Here is an 18,888-nt window from a genome sequence, read left to right as displayed (position 1 = left end):
CCCTCCTCTCCTCTCCTCTCCTCTCCTCTCCCCTCCCCTCCTCTCCTCTCCTCTCCCTCCTCTCCCTCTCCTCTCCTCCTCCTCTACTCTCCTCACCTCCTCTACTCTCCCTCCTCTCCCTCCTCTCCTCTCCTCCTCCTCTCCCTCCTCTCCTCTCCTCCTCCTCTCCTCTTCTCTCCTCCTCCTCTAGTCTTCATCGATATGCTTGGGGGCTTTGTCCTTCAGAAAGACTCCCTCTGTCCAGAGAGAGGTCTTCTTCCTGGCCCCTGTGGTCGGGCCCTGTCGTATCTTCAGCACCAGGACCCCCACAACCACCAGTAGGAGTACGATCAGGCCTGTGAGGACCCCTGGAAGGATGGCTGAAGAAGAGGAGTCTGAGGCAGCATGCATATTGCCTGTTTAAAAACAAATACAAAATAAAAACATTATTCGTTATCAAAGGGTTCGGGTTCAGCTTCCCCCAGGACCTGCATCGTGGTGCCTGCACCATGTGAGAGGGACCCTAATACAGGGAGTAAGTCCATGCTCTTTCATACAACAGGAACTGAGTATACAATACCAAAAGGTATATTACAAAAGGTAATATAAAAGTAAGTAAACGATGACTAGACCAACTGTCTGTCATGCTTATCACTGCATTAATAAACGGTTAATTCATGGTCCCTTATATTAAACTTAATACGTTTTCAAAGATGATTTCCCCTTTGTGCGCGTCGTCTACCTTGGATGTTGACACTGAGCTCCTCGGACCGCTGCACCCCCCCCACCCTTCTCCTGGAAGGGGAGAGCAGCCACTCCTCCACCCGGCAGTGGTACCGCCCTCCGTCCTCTGGCAGCGCCCCGGACACCGTCAGGCTGAAGAGGGCGGGTCGCGGGCGGTGGAACCGGAGCCGGTCGCCCCGCCCACTGACGTCCTGCAGCGTGCCGTCGGGGTGCGCGGTGAAGAGGGGGCGTGTCTCGCCGTCCGCCTCCCTCCTCCAGAACCAGGTGACGTTGAAGGCGGAGTAGGGGCTGGACTGGGCGATGATGTCGCAGGGGACGGTGAAGTCGTGGGACGCAGCCACCGTCACGTTGACCTCTCCTCCTCCTCCGACGGACAGCCCACCCTCTGAGGGGACACACACAGCGTACATTAGGGGTGAGACGATATATTGATACGGCGATTATATCTTCCCCCTTCTTAGTGAGATACGATAAACGATACACTGGCACCCAATATCGTTGTTTTGGTTTTTTGAATAAAGACAGAAATCCAGCACTTTACCTTTTCAAGGTAATTTTGTATTCATGGTTACTATCTACTAGTATCTCGTACCGTTTTGTGAGGTACACTGTGATTCCCACCCCTGGTGTACATGCAACAAACAAACATTTGACGACTTCAGTTCACAACAAAACGTTTGCTTGAACACATAAACGGACACACCCACACACACCCACACACACACACCCACACACACAGATGCACATACACACACACAGATCACACACGTCCTCATCAGCCAGTGGACCGGGGGCCATCGTACCCGGGTCCCCCACGGTGAGGTGCGTACGCCCGGACGTGTCCACGGCCACCAGCTGCCAGCGTCCCTCCTGCCCCAGCCGGTGCTGCTCCACCCGGCACCAGTAGTGCCCCCCGTCCCCCGGCTGGGCGCTCTGCAGACTCAGCCGGAAGTTGCAGCGGTCGGGCCGGGACAGGGTCAGCCTCCTGCCTGGGCCGCCCCCCCACGGTCGCGTCAGAAGACCCTCCTGGCTCAGCTCTGCCAGGGTGACGTTCTCCCCGGGAAGGGGGCCCGTGTAGAACCAGGTGAGGGAGAAAGCCGTGCCGGGCCCAAACCCATACTTGGTCAGGGAGCAGTCCAGGTCCACGTCGTTGCCCTCGGTGACCCTCAGGTTGCGCTGGTCATGGTCCACCTGCATGTCGAAGACTGGGAGAAGAGGGGGCAGGTGTTTCTGATTCTTAAGATAACGTTCAAAACACAGGGTTCGGGTTCAGCTTCCCCCAGGACCTGCATCGTGGTGGTCCACATCGTGTGTTGGCTCCCCCCCCCCCCCCCGCCCCCCGCGGACCTGCATCATGCTGCCTGCACCATGTGAGAGGGACCCTAATACAGGGAGTAAGTCCATGCTCTTTCATAAAACAGGAACTGAGTATACAATACCAAAAGGTATATTACAAAAGGTAATATAAAAGTAAGTAAACGATGACTAGACCAACTGTCTGTCATGCTTATCACTGCATTAATAAACGGTTAATTCATGGTCCCTTATATTAAACTTAATACGTTTTCAAAGATGATTTCCCCTTTGTGCGCGTCGTCTACCTTGGATGTTGACACTGAGCTCCTCGGACCGCTGCACCCCCCCCACCCTTCTCCTGGAAGGGGAGAGCAGCCACTCCTCCACCCGGCAGTGGTACCGCCCTCCGTCCTCTGGCAGCGCCCCGGACACCGTCAGGCTGAAGAGGGCGGGTCGCGGGCGGTGGAACCGGAGCCGGTCGCCCCGCCCACTGACGTCCTGCAGCGTGCCGTCGGGATGCGCGGTGAAGAGGGGGCGTGTCTCGCCGTCCGCCTCCCTCCTCCAGAACCAGGTGACGTTGAAGGCGGAGTAGGGGCTGGACTGGGCGATGATGTCGCAGGGGACGGTGAAGTCGTGGGACGCAGCCACCGTCACGTTGACCTCTCGTCCTCCTCCGACGGACAGCCCACCCTCTGAGGGGACACACACAGCGTACATTAGGGGTGAGACGATATATTGATACGGCGATTATATCTTCCCCCTTCTTAGTGAGATACGATAAACGATACACTGGCACCCAATATCGTTGTTTTGGTTTTTTTAAGACGTGTAACGGAAAAACTCATGTTTGGACCATGAATAAAGACAGAAATCCAGCACTTTACCTTTTCAAGGTAATTTTGTATTCATAGTTACACATACATCTTGATCAGAATACTATCGGTATCGTGGGCCACGTATCTCGTATCGTTTTGTGAGGTACACTGTGATTCCCACCCCTGGTGTACATGCAACAAACAAACATTTGACGACTTCAGTTCACAACAAAACGTTTGCTTGAACACATAAACGGACACACCCACCCACACACACAGACACACATACACACATACACACACACAGATCACACACGTCCTCATCAGCCAGTGGGTCGGGACCCTCGTACCCGGGTGCCCCTCGGTCGGTGACGTGAACGCGCAGGCCTGATGAACCACTCGGATCACTGACCTGGCTCTGAGATCTGCAAAGTCATGGTCCCTCGCACCGGCGGCAGGTCAAACCAGTTGTCGTTGGGATCCTGCAGCCACTCCACGACCACGCAAGAGTACCTCCCGCTGTCCCCAACCCGGGCACGGCGAATGGTCAGCTCAAAGCTAGGGCCCGCCCTCTGCCGCATGCTGATTCGCTGCTCGTCGCCGGGCGTCGCCTGAGCTCCGGGAGTGACCACGCCGTCACGACTCGAGACCAGGAGGGTGCGGTTGTCGCGTTCCTCCCGCCAGGTGACGGCGTAGCTGGGGTTGCCCGGGGTGGTCTCGGTCACGGAGCAGGTGACCACCACGTCGGCGTCGAGCAGACCGCTGATTGACTGGGCGTCCAGGGAGAGCTTGCTCTCTAGGAGAACAGACAGAGACCGGTGGTCAGCAACAGGACGGTCCCTCAGACACCTTCCTGAACGTGTCTGCCCAGCACTCTTTCATACGTTGGGCCGACTCAGGCTCCTGACCGGGGCCGTGGGCAGGGGTTAGAAGTCCAGATTTTATTTTTTTAATGAAGATTTTTTTTACTGCATTCCTGGACGAGCACAATTCTTAACAGAATGACACCTACAGACACAACCCGAGCTATGCACTTCACACAATCTAATTTTCTATAATTAAATAGATAGATGGAAAATATACTTACAAAAAACACACAAGTACACAAATAGATATATTTTTTGTGTGTGTAATGTTAACGAAATCAACTCCTGATTATACAGCAATATAGCGCGATTATATGTCTTAAAATAATTATGATGAAAAAAAGATATTTAATTGCCTTGATATATAATTTAAAAAACAACAACAATTCATTTAGGAAGTCATTCCCGAGATCCGGATCTCCGTGACCTCAGAGCCGGCTGCGGCCAGCAACCGGCTCTGAGGTCCACTTCAGATAAGCCGAATAGCTTATTAGGTGTTAACCACCTCCTGAGCCTAGGGTGGTTAACCGGTGAGTTCTAAGAACCCACCAGTACTCCGATGGAGCGGTTCCTCATTTAGTCAAACACCAAGTAACAAGCAGGCTGGGACAATGAGGAGGAGGACGAGGCCTGTATCATTATTCATTCATTCAGTTTAAGTGATGGATTTTACTTTAGGTCTTGAAAGAAATTTGCCAGCCAGCACTGTGTTGTAGGGTTTAATCCTATCTAAGGTCTAAACCACCACAGGTTGCTCCAATATGCTCCAAGTGGCGCAGAAGAATAGCTACAATGCAGCTGATAAAAAGAATACAATATTGTTCTACATTAAAGTAACTCTTATCTAGTGTTGCCAACTGTGATATAAGCGAAATAAATCGTATTGACAATGACAGGACAGCCCGTCATTGTAAATAGGGTTAGCTAACCCTCATTACTTAAGAACCCTTTATTTTGTATATATACGTATATCTATATATCTATATATATATCTATATATCTATATATATATAAATAAATAATGTATTATGAGTTATTTCTAATGGCTAGGCCTTCATGGACCGTAGCCCCCCAGACATCACCTCACCCGGCCGTGTCACCATGACTGCCAGCTCGTTGGACGGGTTCATCTTCTTGTGTCTCTTCTCCAGGAACACCGACGCCTCGCACTGGTAGCGGCCCGCCTCGCTGGGCGTGGCCCCCGCGATGCGCAGCTTGTGAACGAGGACCGTCTCATCGAGCCGCTCCACCCGCAGCTGGTAGCGCTGCTGCCGGCCCCCCCGCCAGGTGATGGCGCCGTCCGGGGACAGCTCCAGGAGCCTGTCGGGGGGGGACCCGTCGCGCCGCAGGGTCCATGTCAGCGTCATGGGGATGCGGGGGGCCTTGACGTGGCACCAGAGCTCCACGTCTCCCCCCAACGTCGCCGCGGTATCGCGTCCCTTCAGAGTCAGCCTCAGCGTGTTCTCTGGGCGGGCAACATCAAAAGTGTCAAGGTGTGACGTTGAGCCCCTCCCAGTTAGCAGGCGGGAGTCTTTTAGAACTCAGGTGCTATGTCCGCTCTGACTGGCTGGGAACTGTGTGACGTGAGCTAGCTTACCTCGGCTGACTGGGTGGCCTGAGTAGGAGGGGTTAATGTTGAGTGGGAGGGGTTTAGTGGGAGTGGGAGGGGTTTAGTGGGAGTGGTTAAGGATGAGTAAGGAGGGGTTTAGGGTGAGTAGGGGCGGTTTTAGGGTGAGTGGGAGGGGTTTAGGGTGAGTAGGAGGGGTTTAGGGTGAGTGGGAGGGGTTTTAGGGTAGGTGGGAGGGTTTGTGTGAACGGGATGGGTTTAGGGTGAGTAGGAGGGGTTTAGTGAGAGTGGGAGGGGTTTAGTGGGAGTGGTTTAAGATGAGTAAGGAGGGGTTTAGGGTGAGTAGGGGCGGTTTTAGGGTTAGTGGGAGGGGTTTGTGTGAACAGGATGGGTTTAGGGTGAGTAGGATGTTTTAGGGTGAGTGGGAGGGGTTTTAGGGTGAGTGGGGGGGATTTAAGGCTGAGTGGGAGGGGTTTTAGGATGAGGGAGTGGCTTAGGGTGCGTGGGATGGGGTTATGGTAAGTCTGAGGGTTTTTTGTGAATGTCGATAATAATATTTTTGTAAAGAAGGAGGGGTACTTTTTGTTCGTAGAACATATCAGTTATAGGAGGTATTTTCATTGCGAAGTTAATAGTTTAAGTCAAACCTGAGATATGCCCATGTTATATATATATATACATTATTCAAGCTATGAGCTAGTGGAAATTGTACACATTGTGACTCTAATGCTTCAATTGCTTGCTTGTAGTTTTTAGTATAGAATGTGTTTATCTTTCGTCTGAAGGATGTAGTGTGGGAAAGGTATATGTCCTGACCTAAGCTAATGGATATTTTCATCACATTTTGTCAATCCTGAAACTGATTGATGAAAGGCCACCGAACAGAACCAGGTTTTACTCACCTAAAAGGCCGACATTCACAGTGCACGTCTTCTCTTGGCTGTGGGACAATTCAACGTCCCCGGTGGGCTTGACGGTCCACTCGGACACGGTGCACCCGTAGGTGCCCGCGTCGGACGGGCGCACTTCCTCCAGCTCCAAGGTGAACGTGTCGGCTGCCGGTCGCCTGGCTCTGACGTCTCTCTGGGCGAAGTCCGGCCCCGGCTCCACCACCCCCTCCTGGCTGAGGCCCACCACCTGTCTGGAGGGACTGGCGGACTTGTGTTCCCAGGTGACTGAGAGTCGACCTCTGAACCCGGTCACTCTACAGGTCAGCTGCAGCCTACCGCCCTCCGTGACCGCGACGCTCTCACCCCCCATCTGGACGGAGAGCTCACTCGCTGTCAACACAGGAATAATAATACATTCGCTTTACATGGCACTTTTCTAAGGACTCCAAGACGCTTTACAGAGTGAACACAAAATAAATAATTTACTAAGAAGAACGGATAAAAGTAAAAAGATAAAAAAGGAGGAAGGGGAGATAAGGGAAGGAGGTGGTGTGGTGAGAGTAGTCTTAAAGCGGTGGGTTTTGAGGTTTAAATGAAGGGAGAGTGTTGGCCTGTCGTATGTGGTTGGGGAGGGAGTTCCAGAGGGAGGGTGCGGTAACTGAGAAGGCACTAGCTGTGTTCGAAATCGTTCCCTATTCACTCACTATTCCCTATATAGTGTTCATGACATAGTGCACTTTATATAGAACGAACAAACGAGATTTGGACGCTACGCTGAACATTTCTAAACGTCATTTGCGTCAGTGAATGCGCCGGGTATTTGGGAGAGCAGACAGATGCGCCCACATCAAGTAAACAAACCGGGCACTCACGAGGAAAGCTGGAGGTTGTATTGATGTTGAATGTTACATTTCCTTGATCAAGTTTTTTCAAATTAATTTTGAATGTTACATTTTCTATGTTAAATCCCAAATAAATTGTTGACCTTTCTAAACGAAAGCCGGAGACTCTTATCATTAAATGTATTCGTTTTTGCGGCTATTCAGGTTCTGATCCTCCGGAAAAGCACGACCGCATTGCATTGTGGTATACGGGAGTAACATGTAGGGGACATGATGTGTACACTAAAATTTTGGGTATTTTAAGTGCACTATATAGTGTATGAAATTAACCACTGAGAATTTGAACACCACTACAAAATGGCGAGCACCCTATATAGTGCACTATATCTGTGATAGGGAACGATTTTTCGAACATAGCTATGGTCTCCCCAGATCCGAAGCTTGGTTGAAATTATGCAGAAGTTCAGGGCCCTTCTCACAGCAGGAACAACCAAGGTCATGTTTTTAATATAGCAGTGCCCCAGTTTAGACGCAACTAGTAAGTAAATATACATGAACCATTATGGAGCTACAGACTAAAACTATTTATCTTTTTAATAAAACTGACTAGAAAGAGGAAGTTACCGAAATCAAAGTTGCTTAAAAAAATGTGAGGAATTGTAGGCACTCGAATGATTCTTGCACTTTTTGCACTTATTGTAAGTCGCTTTGGACCAACACGTCAGCTGTTCAAAAATAATGTACATTTTATCCGCAACCTTTATCAACGATGATGGACTTATCAATTTTCGATACTGAATCGAGGGAAAGGCTGTCTAACACTCCGTCTGTAAGACCACAACCCCCTCCCCTCCTGCTCCCCCTCATGACCCTAAAGACCAGAGGGGTTCTGACACACCTGTGGCGGAGATGCTGACCACCTGGGTCGGGGAGTCCCGGTACTGGCCCTGCGTGAAGCTCTCGTCCTCGTTCCGGTCCTGGGGCCAGGCTCTGCAGGCGTACCCCCCCTGGTCCTGCACCCTCACCGGCCTGAGGACCAACAGGTGCTCCCTGGGGCCGGTCTTGGTGGCCAGTAGCTGCCCCCCGGTGTGGCGGTCGCCGTGCTCCGCCCCCACATGCAGGACGCCCGTGGGGCCGAAGCGGGCCAGCTCCGAGCCGTCCCGAAGCCAGGCCACGGAGAAGGACTGTCTGGCGGCAAGGCCCTCGACGCTGCAGGTTAAAGCCAGCTCCTGGCCCTCCTGCAGGGCCTCCGGTCTCACCGACAGCCTCACCGACAGAGAGCCCTGCTCAGCCCCCACCTGGTCTAGTGTGCAGAATAAGTAATAGAGAAGTGATAGAAGCAATGCTATTTGTGCAAAGTTTGCACACATCCTGTCAGACTACAGACACCACAGGCGACAATGAACCGCAAGACATCTTTGCCATTTAAGACGACTTCTGTTGACAATAAGTGACTAAAGTTGATTTACCTTTAGCTTTGACCGTCAGTGCGGTGGTCTCCGAGTCCTTCTGAGTGATCGGGTACCAGGACCGGTCAGGGTCCTGGATCCACTCCCGGGCCTGGCAGTAGACCCGCCCCTGGTCCGACGGTTCTAGCTGGGCTATGGTCAGCCGGTACGTGGCCTCGCCCACTTTGTCCAGCCGAACGATCCCGGCTCCGTAGCGTTCCCTGAACCTCGGCCCGGGACTCGGGGTCAGGTCCTTGTCCAGGGAGACGATGGGCTGGGGGGGCTCTTCCCCGTCCATGTGGAGGTACCAGGTGACGGATAGGTGGGTGTGCTGGACGGTGTTGCTGGAGGCCTGGCACGTCAGAGTGAGCGGGTCGCCTTCGTCCAGGCTCAGCGAGGGGGGGTCCGGGGAGGAGACGGTCAGGGTGTTGTCGATCACTTTGATTCCAAGACGGAGGAAGAGAAAGAGTCGTTCAATCACAGAGTTTACAGTCCGCTTCACAAGATGGGGAATAAGTAGTGAGTTCTAATTAGAGATATAAGATGATGTTACCTTTCACTTTGATCTTAGCAGAATAGGTTCCGTCATAGGCGGTTTCGTCGTTTTCCACAGCACATTCATACTCCCCCTCGTCGCTCGCCTTCAACTCGCCGATGGTGAAGAGAGCCGAGTTGGGCGCCAACATCGCCAGGGTGATTTCCTTGCTTTTCACACGGCCGCTAAACTTGCCCCAGGCAAAGTTTTGATCTCTGGCGCTGATGACGTTGATGTCCATTGTCTTCTCCGGTTCTTGCATTAGAACCTGAAAGCCCTTCTCTCTCTCAGCGTCCCGGAAGCCGCTCACGTTGCAGGGAACCCGGAGCGGGTGGCCTGCGACCCGGTAGAGAGGCCCTGACGGGACCTCCGTCAGCACGCGGGCCCCTGGACACAGCAGGGGACGGGGGGGAGAGCAGCGCCACGTTAGGTTTCTGATCTCTACATTGAATTCACGTTAGGTTTCTGATCTCTACATTGAATTCACGTTAGGTTTCTGATCCCTACATTGAATTCACGTTAGGTTTCTGATCTCTGCATTGAATTCACGTTACGTTTCTGATTGCTACATTGAATTCACGTTAGGTTTCTGATCTCTACATTGAATTCACATTAGGTGTCTGATCTCTACATTGAATTCACGTTAGGTTTCTGATTTCTACATCGGACAGTTTGGGTTCCCCTTAATTGTGCTGTGGATATAATTTGAGAGGTGCTGAGAGAGAAGGTCCACAACCAACCTGATACGAATAATCCAAGTCACCCCGGAAAGATATTCGCCCAGATTGTATTATGACGACTAATGGCGGTACATCCCCATGACTCATGTTTTAGACTTGAGAAACTGTCTAGCTGAGATGTTTTGTAATAAATGAAAAAATAGCTGCAGAAGAGAATTCACACCCTTGAGGCATTATTTAGACGTTTCCAGAAAATTATGTCTCGTGAATAAATATGAAGTACTGTGAATAACAATTTCATATTTATATTTACATTCTATTTGGTATACTGTTGTTCTTGTTCTATTTATATATTTATTTATTTTCTCGAATGCACCAATTGAGAAAGCTTACTAAAAATGTCGTTGTACTTGACTCGTGCAATGACAATAAAAGGCTTTCTATTTCTTCTATTCAATGTTGACGGCCACCCAAGCCTCAACATAAGTAAAAATATACATATTCTGAATCAAAAAATAAAAATCAGTTCTCACCACATTGGATGTGAAGCAGTCCTAGAAGCAGAGTCCTCAGGTAACACGCCGCGGTGAAGCTCCTCATGTTGCAGCTGCATGACCAGCAAGATGTGTCAGCCTCTGTCTGTCAGACTGCTGACGAGATCCATGTCTCGATGTGACGCCCCTGTTGCCCAAGTGACAGACGGGGGCGAGGTTTCACCTGTGGTAAACCCGGCACCCTGGAGACTGAGCAAAACATGAGCAGAAACATACAATCCTCTACTAATGTTGCGAGCGGTGTGTTTCACCGTCTCACTGTGTCACGAGCTCCTGTTGAAATGTCGTCTCTACTTTAACCTCTGGACAAGAAGGAAACGTTTTCTGCCAAAAAGAGGATGTTTACGTTTTTATTGTTCACATGTGTCACTGTTCATATTTCCCCGTTTGATTTATATTGCTTGCGTTTCACATTAAATCCTTTACATGTCTCTGTAATATATACACTCAATGTGCCCCAGTGTTTGGATTGTGTCCAGCGGATCTGCTAGCCACAGTTTAAACTTCTCTTAATACAGGCTTTCAGCCGGGGAGAAGTCGACTCAGTGTCAGGCGTGAGCTGCTTTGTCTGGCTTCTCAAAAAAGGAAGTATCATGCACGCGACTGTTGCCTCATCAACGCCACGAGCGTCAGCCCCACCAATCACGGCGTGTTACGAAATGAGTAGGAAGCAAGCGCACGGTAAACAGGAAGCCCGTCTCGAACCCCCCCCTGCGGTGAGCTGATCGACAGCGCTGCGTCTCTCCGGGCGCCTTCACATGGCCCTCACCCTCCTGCTGTGATGCTGGTGTGACAGGGGCCACGGCTGGAGGACAGGCGCCGTTCTGACCATGAGCGAGCTTCTGGAGACGGCCACCGACGGGCCCCCGGCGGGGGAGGAGGCCGCGGGGCTGGAGGGGGCCCGGGAGTACGACGGGGCCCCGGGGGAGCTGTGCTGGGAGGACGGGGGGCTCCCCGGGGAGCTGCAGAGGGGCATGGAGACCCTGCGGGCCGGCGGGGAGCTGACGGACGTCACGCTTTGCGTCCAGGGGGAGCTGTTCCCCTGTCACCGGGCCGTGCTCGCCGCCGCCAGCCACTACTTCAGGTACACACGGGCGCACGGACACACACACACACACACACACACATGGACACACACACGGGCGCACCGACACACACACACACACATGGACACACACACGGGCGCACCGACACACACACACAAACATACGGACACACACACGGGCGCACCGACACACACACACACACACACACATGGACACATATGGACACACACACGGGCGCACGGACACACACACACACATATGGACACACACACGGGCGCACGGACACACACACACACACAGACACACATATGGACACACACACGGGCACACGGACACACACACACACAGACACACATATGGACACACACACACACACACACAGACACACATATGGACACACACACAGGCGCATGGACACACACGCAGGCACAGGCGCACGTACACACACACACACACACACACACATATGGACAAACACACACGCACGCATCCACACAAAAAGAAACTTGCACGAACACTCGCACACACACACAAAAAAAAATATACACACACAGAGAAACAAACATGGACATTCATACACACAAATGACCCAGGTGTTGACACACAGACGCACACACACTTCTCCACAAAAACCCAAGGCTGCCTTACATTGGTAACCCCTAGAGCAGCCAGATTGTAGCGCGGGTGCTGTATTGTAAAGCAGGGTCAATGTAACTCGGGGTCCCACTGTAACGTAGGGTCTGGATGTAATGTGAGCCCTCGATGTGACACGCGTTACAATCTAGATTGTGGGGTCTAGAATGTAACACAGGGTCTCGATTGTAAAACAGGGTCTAGATTGTAAAGCGGGGTCTAGATTGTAAAGCGGGGTTTAGATTGCAACACAGGGTCTAGAGATGGTAACACAGGGTCAAGATTGTAATGTGTCACAGTCTACATTGTAACACAGGGTCTAGATTGTAACACAGGGTCTAGATTGTAACCCAGGGTCTAGATCGTAACGCGGGGTCTCGATTGTAACACGTGGAGAATCCCTCCTGGCCTGCAGGGCCATGTTCTGCAGCGGGCTGAGAGAGAGCCATGAGAAGCAGGTGGAGATCAAAGGCCTGGACAGCGGCACCATGCGCTGCCTGCTGGACTACACCTACACCAGCCAGGCCCTCATCAACAGCGCCAACGTCCAGAGGATCCTGGAGGCGGCTAGCCAGTTCCAGGTGAGGCACTGTCTCTCCTCCCTCTGTCTCCTCCTCCCTCTCTCCTCCCTCCCACTCTCTCTCCTACCTCTCCTCCCCCCTCCCTCTCCTCCTCCCTCTCTCCTCCCCCTCCATCTCCTCCCTCATCCCTCTCTCCTCCCTCTCCTCCTCCCTCTCTCCTCCCTCCCACTCTCTCTCCTACCTCTCCTCCCCTCCCTCATCCCTCTCGCCCCTCCTCCCCCTCCTCCTCCCTCTCGCCCCTCCTCCCCCTCCCTCTCTCCTCCCTCATCCCTCTCCTCCTCCTCCTCCCTCATCCCTCTCCCCTCCCTCTCTCCTCCCAATTCCCTCTCCTCCTCCCTCTCCTCCCTCATCGCCCTCCTCCTCCCTCTCCTCCCCCCCTCCCTCTCCTCCTCCCTCTCTCTTCCCCCCTCCCTCATCCCTCTCTCCTCTCTCCTCCCTCTCCCCTCCCTCTCTCCTCCCCCCCCTCCCTCTCTCCTCTCCTCGCAGGCCGCTGCTGGCTGTTGATTAGAGCGCCAGAGGCTGTTCTCACCCCAGTCGGCTCCTACCTACCGCAGTATCAGACAGGAGTGTCTGATACCCACTTTTTCCACATGTAATTTAATTATTATTTTTTAATTTTTACGGGGAAGTGAAAGTCACACGTTACGTTAAATCGTCATCGTTTTTCCTTGGAACCTCTGCGCAGCTGGGCAGGGCATCACAACAGGATGTGCATCTGTGAGGTGTTGAGGGTTTGTTTAGTGTGTGTTTGTGTGTTTATATGTATAGATAATACACAATGGGTGTTATGTATTTGACTGAGACACCAACATCTGTGTGTGTTTGTGTGTGCGTGTAAGGCACAGTGTGTGTGTGTCAATATTTATACATTATATGCATTATAGTTTTATGTATTTGACTGAGACATCTACGTCTGTGTGTGATTGCGTGTGCGCGCTTATGTGTGTTTATATTTATAAATAAAACGCAGCGCGTGTTATGTATTTGACTGAGACACCTACATCTGTGTGTGTATGTTCGCGTGTACGTGCGTGTGTGTGTCTCTGTGGCAGTGTGTGTAAGAAACAGTGTGTGTGTGGGCCTATGTGTGTGTATGTTTACATTTACACATAATATAATGTGCGTGTCATGTATTTGACTGAGACGCCTAAATCTGTGCGTGTGTGTGTTTTTGCGTGCGTGTGCGTGCGTGCTCCACCAGTTCATGCGCGTGGTGGAGGCCTGCGCCGGCTTCCTGACCACGTCCCTCCACGCCGAGAGCTGCGTGGGGGTACTGCGTCTGGCCGACAGCCACAACCTGACCGCCCTGAGGACGCGGTCACTGGACTACATCGTCCTCGCCTTCTCCCGGGTCATCCTGCAGGAGGAGTTCCACTTCCTGCCAGCGGAGGCGCTGGAGAGCGCCCTGAGCCGCGACGACCTCAGCGTGACCTGCGAGGAGTGCGTGTTCGAGGCGCTGATGCGCTGGGTGAGTACGGGCCACTGCTTCAGCGAAATGACAAGCTCAAATCGCTGTTTGGAAATCTTAGAATCTTAGAAATCGCATCTTAGAAAATGCCGTCTTAGAATTGACGTCTTAGAAATGGCACTTTAACGCAACCAAACTCTGTGTGAATACGCAGAGTTTGTTCGCAATAAAGACCATACCTTAGACATCATATTGCTCAAACTGAGGTTCTTTCAAAATTTTAGACATGGTGACCATTGGCTGCATTTATAAGACTTGGAGAAATAACGTCTTAGAAGTGACCTCCCACATAGATGTAGAGTTTGGTCGTGTTAGCGCCGTTTCTCAGACGTCAGTTTTCCCGGTAGGTGAGGGCTAGCCTGAGCGAGCGCGAGCCGCTGCTCGCCGCCATGCTGCGCCACGTCCGCCTGCCGCTGCTGGAGCCCGCCTACTTTGTGGCGACGGTGGAGACGGACGAGCTGATTCGCCGCTGCGTCGACGCGTTTCCTGTCCTACAGGAAGCCCGCTGCTACCACCTGCTGGGGGCCGTGGTGAGGACCCCCTCCACCTCGTCGTGGGCAACACTTTACATTTACTTTCACATTTAGGGCAGTGAGCAGTGACACATTACTTTATCCAAAAGGACTTACAATAAAACATTAATTATATCAATTTAGCATTTACTCACCTCAGAGAAGTTCTCAACTGCTGACTTTGTAAATAGTTGCGTGTGACCTTCATGTGGTCGTCATGTGACCGTCGTGTGGTGGTCATGTTGATATCATGTGACCGTCATCTGAGCGTCATGTGCTGGTCATGTGGTCGGCATGTGACCGGCATGTGAGCGTCATGTGACCGTCATGTGGTGGTCATGTGGTCGTCACGTGACCGTCATGTGAACGTCATGTGAGCGTCATGTGACCGTCATGTGGTCGTCATGGGGTGGTCATGTGGTCCTCACGTGACCGTCATGTGAGCGCCATGTGTGCGTCATGTGACCGTCATGTGGTCGTCATGGGGTGGTCATTTGGTTTTCACGTGACCGTCATGTGAACGTCATGTCACAGCATGTGGTCGTCATGGGGTGGTCATGTGGTCTTCACGTGACCGTCACGTGAGCGCCATGTGACTGTCATGTGACCGTCATGTGGTCGTCATGGGACAGGTGGTCTCCGAGCGGACCAAGCCGCGCATGCAGCTCTTCCTCTCGGAGGTGTTCATGATCATCGGGGGCTGCACCCGGGACGAGAGGTTCATCTCCACGGTAACCTGCCTGGACCCGCTGCGCCGGAGCCGCCTGGAGGTGGCCCGCATGCCGCTGACGGAGGGGGAGGAGCCACAGAGAAGGAAGTGGGTGGAGTTCGCCTGCATCACGTTTCGCAAGGAAGTGTACATATCAGGTGAGAGTCACTCGCAGCATCTCTAGGATCTAGACTTAGGCTACGTTTACACGATGACGGTCTGAACTGAAGACGCAAAAGTGGCGTCGCGTCTTCACTTTTTATTCCGCGTTTAGACGAGCGTTTTCGGGAGCTAAATCTGCGTGCATACGGTGACGCAAAAGTGTGTGGAATTTGATTGGGTATGCATGCCAGGCGGCTAGGTGGTGCTGTGATACACGATCACACAACACCGCCATGTCTGAGCGCATGCGTAGAATCTTCCTTCTTCTCTTATCCGTGCCGCAAAAACCAAAAAGATCCTTCGCTGTTCAGTAATATCTGTACATATCCTGTACATTTCGTGGAAAGACTCCTGTTAGAGCTGCCAGAGCAGCTTGAAGGTCTGACGCATGGAAATAATCTGCCATGTTTGTTTATTTCCTTGTACTGGCACATGTATGTGACAACGCGTACGCGATGTGAGCAGATCTGAGCAGTGTTTGAAACGCTACGGCGGAGCGTATTCAACTTTTCCACTCTGGAGGTTGGTTTCAGATTTATGCGTTATCATGCCCCAAAAACGCTGTCACCGTCTAAACGAAAGGCACTTCCGATAAAATATTTTGTCGTTTTTACCCGCAAGCGCCCTCGTGTAAACGGGGCCTTAGAAGTATGAGTAAGAACCACAACCAACATCGTCATGTGTTATCCTGCCGTACCATAGAAGACATCCGTTGTTTTTGCTCAAAGGATCCTCCCTACTCCTCGTTATCTCAACCATTGTGCATTCACCAAACCAAACATAGCGGACATATTTAGAAAACATTGTCACCCAGGGGTGTTTAACTGGGGACGTCCACACCGCCGCACAGCCCAGGTGTTCTCAGGCTCGTTCTGTCCAAGGACAAACGTGGTGCAGAGTCGCGCCTCACTGGGGAGGGATTGTTTTTGTTTGTGTTTGCCTGCCAACATTTTCCCAGCGCATCGAAGCGACAGCGAGACGAGGGAGCTGTTCTCTGTGGTCGCAGACCGTTGGTCTACTTTTCGTTGCCCAACCCAGTGACAGAGTGACGTGCGCCGTGGCCTGTGGGGAAGTGGGCCGATGTGTATCCTGTGATAACAGCCCAGAGGGAGATTTTCGCACTGAATCATTTTTTAGAATCATTTCATTTTTCTCCGTCAGACAGGCTCCTACGCTCTGTGGCAGTTTTACAAGAATCACACTTTCTTTATCCGCAAACCGACAACCGAGAGACAGGCTCCTATGCTTAGTGACGGTGGGGGGTTCCCTGTTTGTCCCCCGGCCCCCCCAGGCGGGAAGGAGACGGCCCATGAGGTGTGGAAGTACAACGGGGCCTTGGACCGCTGGATCCGGACGGAGCCCCTGGCCAGTGGCCGATGGAGACACAAGATGGCCGTCCACGGGGGGAAGCTGTACGCTCTCGGGGGGTTCGACGGGAACCAGAGACTAACGAGCGTGGAGGCCTACGATCCGTTCCACAACTGCTGGACACAGGTAGGGTCCTTCTCATGCGTGTCGTCCGTGTGTATGAAGGCTTGGAGAAACGTGTTTGTGTTGTCACCTTTTTTTCGCTAGCTTAGCAGGTTGTCTGGCAACCGGAGCTCGCTGGTTCGGTCCCCGACTCCAGCTAGTCTCCAGCTAGACTGCCGAGGTGTCCCTGAGAGAGACGCCTCACCCTCACTGCTACCGGCGAGCCAGCTGTCGCCGATGCGTGTGTGAATGTGTGTATGAATGGATGAATGCTTGTGTGCATGATTAGGTGAATTAGTGGCTGAGCTTTGAGTGGCCACAGGTTAGAAGAGCATCATATGAATGCAGCAAACGTTGCTGTGTTCATCACGACAAACACATACACAGGGACCCCTAACACACACACACACAGCCCCCTAACACACACACACGTACCCCCCAACACACACACACACAGCCCCCTAACGAACTCACACGGACCCCCCTCAACGCTCCACGCTCACGTCCCCTCTGCAGGTGACCCCTCTTCGGCTGGCCGTGAGCTCCTTTGCGGCGGCGAGCTACGACAGGTGGATCTACGTGGTGGGGGGCGGTCCCGGCGGGAGGCTGGCCACTGACGTGGTCCAGTGCTGGGAGCCGGGGGCCGACTGCTGGACGACCCGGGCCCCGATGCCCGTGGAGGCCAAATGCATCAACGCCGTCGCCTTCAAGGACCACATCTACGTCGTCGGTCAGTGACCCCCCCCCCCCCCCACCCCCTTGCCCATGTCCGGATACATGACAAGACACACAGACCAATGGGGACGTGCTTCTCTGATGGTCATAGATCACGCACACATAAACACACACACAGTACGTAATATGTTTGTGTTTTAGTGTGTGGGTGTGTGTGTGTTTGTTTCTGTGCGAGAGAGAGAGAGAGAGAGAGAGAGAGAGAGAGAGAGAGAGAGAGAGAGAGAGAGAGAGAGAGAGAGAGAGAGAGGGAGAGGGAGGGAGAGAGAGAGAGAGAGAGAGAGAGAGAGAGAGAGCGCGCATGTCCAAGCATGCATGTCTACTTAAATCAACCCCGTCCCTCCTCTCCCTCCACCAGGGGGCGCCATGCACGCCATGTACAGCTACTCTCCGGCGGGGGACGCCTGGGCGCTGGTCTGTCGCCTCGGCGACCGGGCGAGCTGCGCCGTGGCCGCGTGCAACGACAAGCTGTTCATCACGGGGGGGCGGGACGACCGGAACCAGGTGATCTCCTCGGTGATGTGCTGGGACGCGGCCGGCGGCGTGCTGACCGAGGAGTGCGTGCTGCCCCTCGGAGTGTCCCACCACGGCAGCGTCACGCTCATGAAGTCCTACACACACATCCACCGCATCCCGCCGGCCACGCCCGCCGCCGCCGCCGCCACCGCCCCCCCGCCGTGACTCACCACATGGGGGCGCTGGCGGCGGGGTTACATCTATGGAGGCTGTTGGTTGGGGTAGTGTGTGGGCGTGTAAAGTTTGTGTGTGCGTGTGTAAAGTTTGTGTATGTGTGTGTGTGTGTGCGTGCATGTAAAGTTGTGCATTGTGTGTGTGTGTGTGTGTGTGTGTGTTTTTGCGGGCGTGTATAGTTTGTGTAGTTTGAGAGTGTGTGTAAAGTTTGTGTAGTGTGTGTGAGTGTGTGCATTTGCAGTTTGTGTATTATGTGTTTGTGTGTGTGCGTGTACAGTTTGTGTATTGTGTGTGTGTGTGTTCAGGAGTTTGTGTAAACAGCGGTTGAAATGATTGTGTACAGCAGTGTTATCTAGAGGAAAAAGCAGAGGAAGGTAAGATGAATATCTGCTGAGATCAATACCCCAGTGTGAGCCAGAGATTGTAGGGGAGAAAGTTGTTCATCTGGTCCTTCTAAGGTTTATGTTTTTACTAAAACCAATGAATACAGAATGATTGTCACCTTTCCTACAGTTCGTGTTGAAAAAGCCAACATATGAAATGACAAATACTTTGATATATGTGTTAATAAAGTTTTGCTCTGTTTTATATTTAATGTTGTCTTCAATTCCCTTTGAAATTTTGGCCGTGTGTAGAAATTAATCTAACTACATTATATGTAAATTATAT

General features: G+C 52.4%; 2 protein-coding genes across 3 annotated transcripts; one reads left to right on the top strand and one right to left on the bottom strand.

Annotated features, from left to right (window-relative positions):
• Positions 1-107: 107 nt before the first annotated feature.
• Positions 108-10,510, bottom strand: igsf3l (immunoglobulin superfamily, member 3-like). 2 transcript variants are annotated; one of them, XM_030343243.1, is made up of 11 exons: positions 10,196-10,510; positions 9,001-9,369; positions 8,469-8,885; positions 7,898-8,302; positions 6,170-6,547; positions 4,788-5,165; positions 3,247-3,630; positions 2,325-2,711; positions 1,527-1,928; positions 722-1,108; positions 108-395 (listed from the first exon to the last, which is right to left on the bottom strand). In XM_030343243.1, the coding sequence occupies exons 1-11, from the start codon at positions 10,260-10,262 to the stop codon at positions 187-189; spliced, it is 3,783 nt and encodes a 1,260-aa protein (XP_030199103.1). In that variant the 5' UTR covers positions 10,263-10,510; the 3' UTR covers positions 108-186. The 2 variants fall into 2 exon arrangements, with proteins under 2 accessions (XP_030199103.1, XP_030199104.1); XM_030343244.1 differs by lacking the exon at positions 1,527-1,928 and having other exon boundaries at positions 109-395; positions 10,196-10,509.
• A 400-nt stretch (positions 10,511-10,910) lies between these two features.
• On the top strand, positions 10,911-18,809 carry klhl6 (kelch-like family member 6). Its single transcript, XM_030343246.1, has 8 exons — positions 10,911-11,300; positions 12,311-12,476; positions 13,678-13,944; positions 14,292-14,474; positions 15,089-15,323; positions 16,619-16,821; positions 17,314-17,527; positions 17,888-18,809. Exons 1-8 carry the CDS (start codon positions 11,047-11,049, stop codon positions 18,208-18,210), a joined length of 1,845 nt encoding a protein of 614 aa, XP_030199106.1. The 5' UTR covers positions 10,911-11,046; the 3' UTR covers positions 18,211-18,809.
• Positions 18,810-18,888: the final 79 nt, after the last annotated feature.

Source organism: Gadus morhua, chromosome 20 (assembly GCF_902167405.1).
Source record: "Gadus morhua chromosome 20, gadMor3.0, whole genome shotgun sequence".
Lineage (NCBI taxonomy): Eukaryota > Metazoa > Chordata > Actinopteri > Gadiformes > Gadidae > Gadus > Gadus morhua.
Note: the sequence above shows the minus strand (reverse complement) of the source record. Positions and strands in the feature narration are given on the sequence as shown.

Coding starts and splice junctions, on each gene's coding strand:
- klhl6 (XM_030343246.1), top strand. CDS start 11,047: ATGAGCGAGCTTCTGGAGACGGCCACCGACGGGCCCCCGGCGGGGGAG. Junction 11,301..12,310: donor GCCGCCAGCCACTACTTCAG/GTACACACGGGC, acceptor CCTGGCCTGCAG/GGCCATGTTCTGCAGCGGGC. Junction 13,945..14,291: donor TCGAGGCGCTGATGCGCTGG/GTGAGTACGGGC, acceptor TTTTCCCGGTAG/GTGAGGGCTAGCCTGAGCGA.
- igsf3l (XM_030343243.1), bottom strand. CDS start 10,262: ATGAGGAGCTTCACCGCGGCGTGTTACCTGAGGACTCTGCTTCTAGGA. Junction 9,370..10,195: donor ACTGCTTCACATCCAATGTG/GTGAGAACTGAT, acceptor TGCTGTGTCCAG/GGGCCCGCGTGCTGACGGAG. Junction 3,631..4,787: donor AGTCATGGTGACACGGCCGG/GTGAGGTGATGT, acceptor CTGTTCTCCTAG/AGAGCAAGCTCTCCCTGGAC.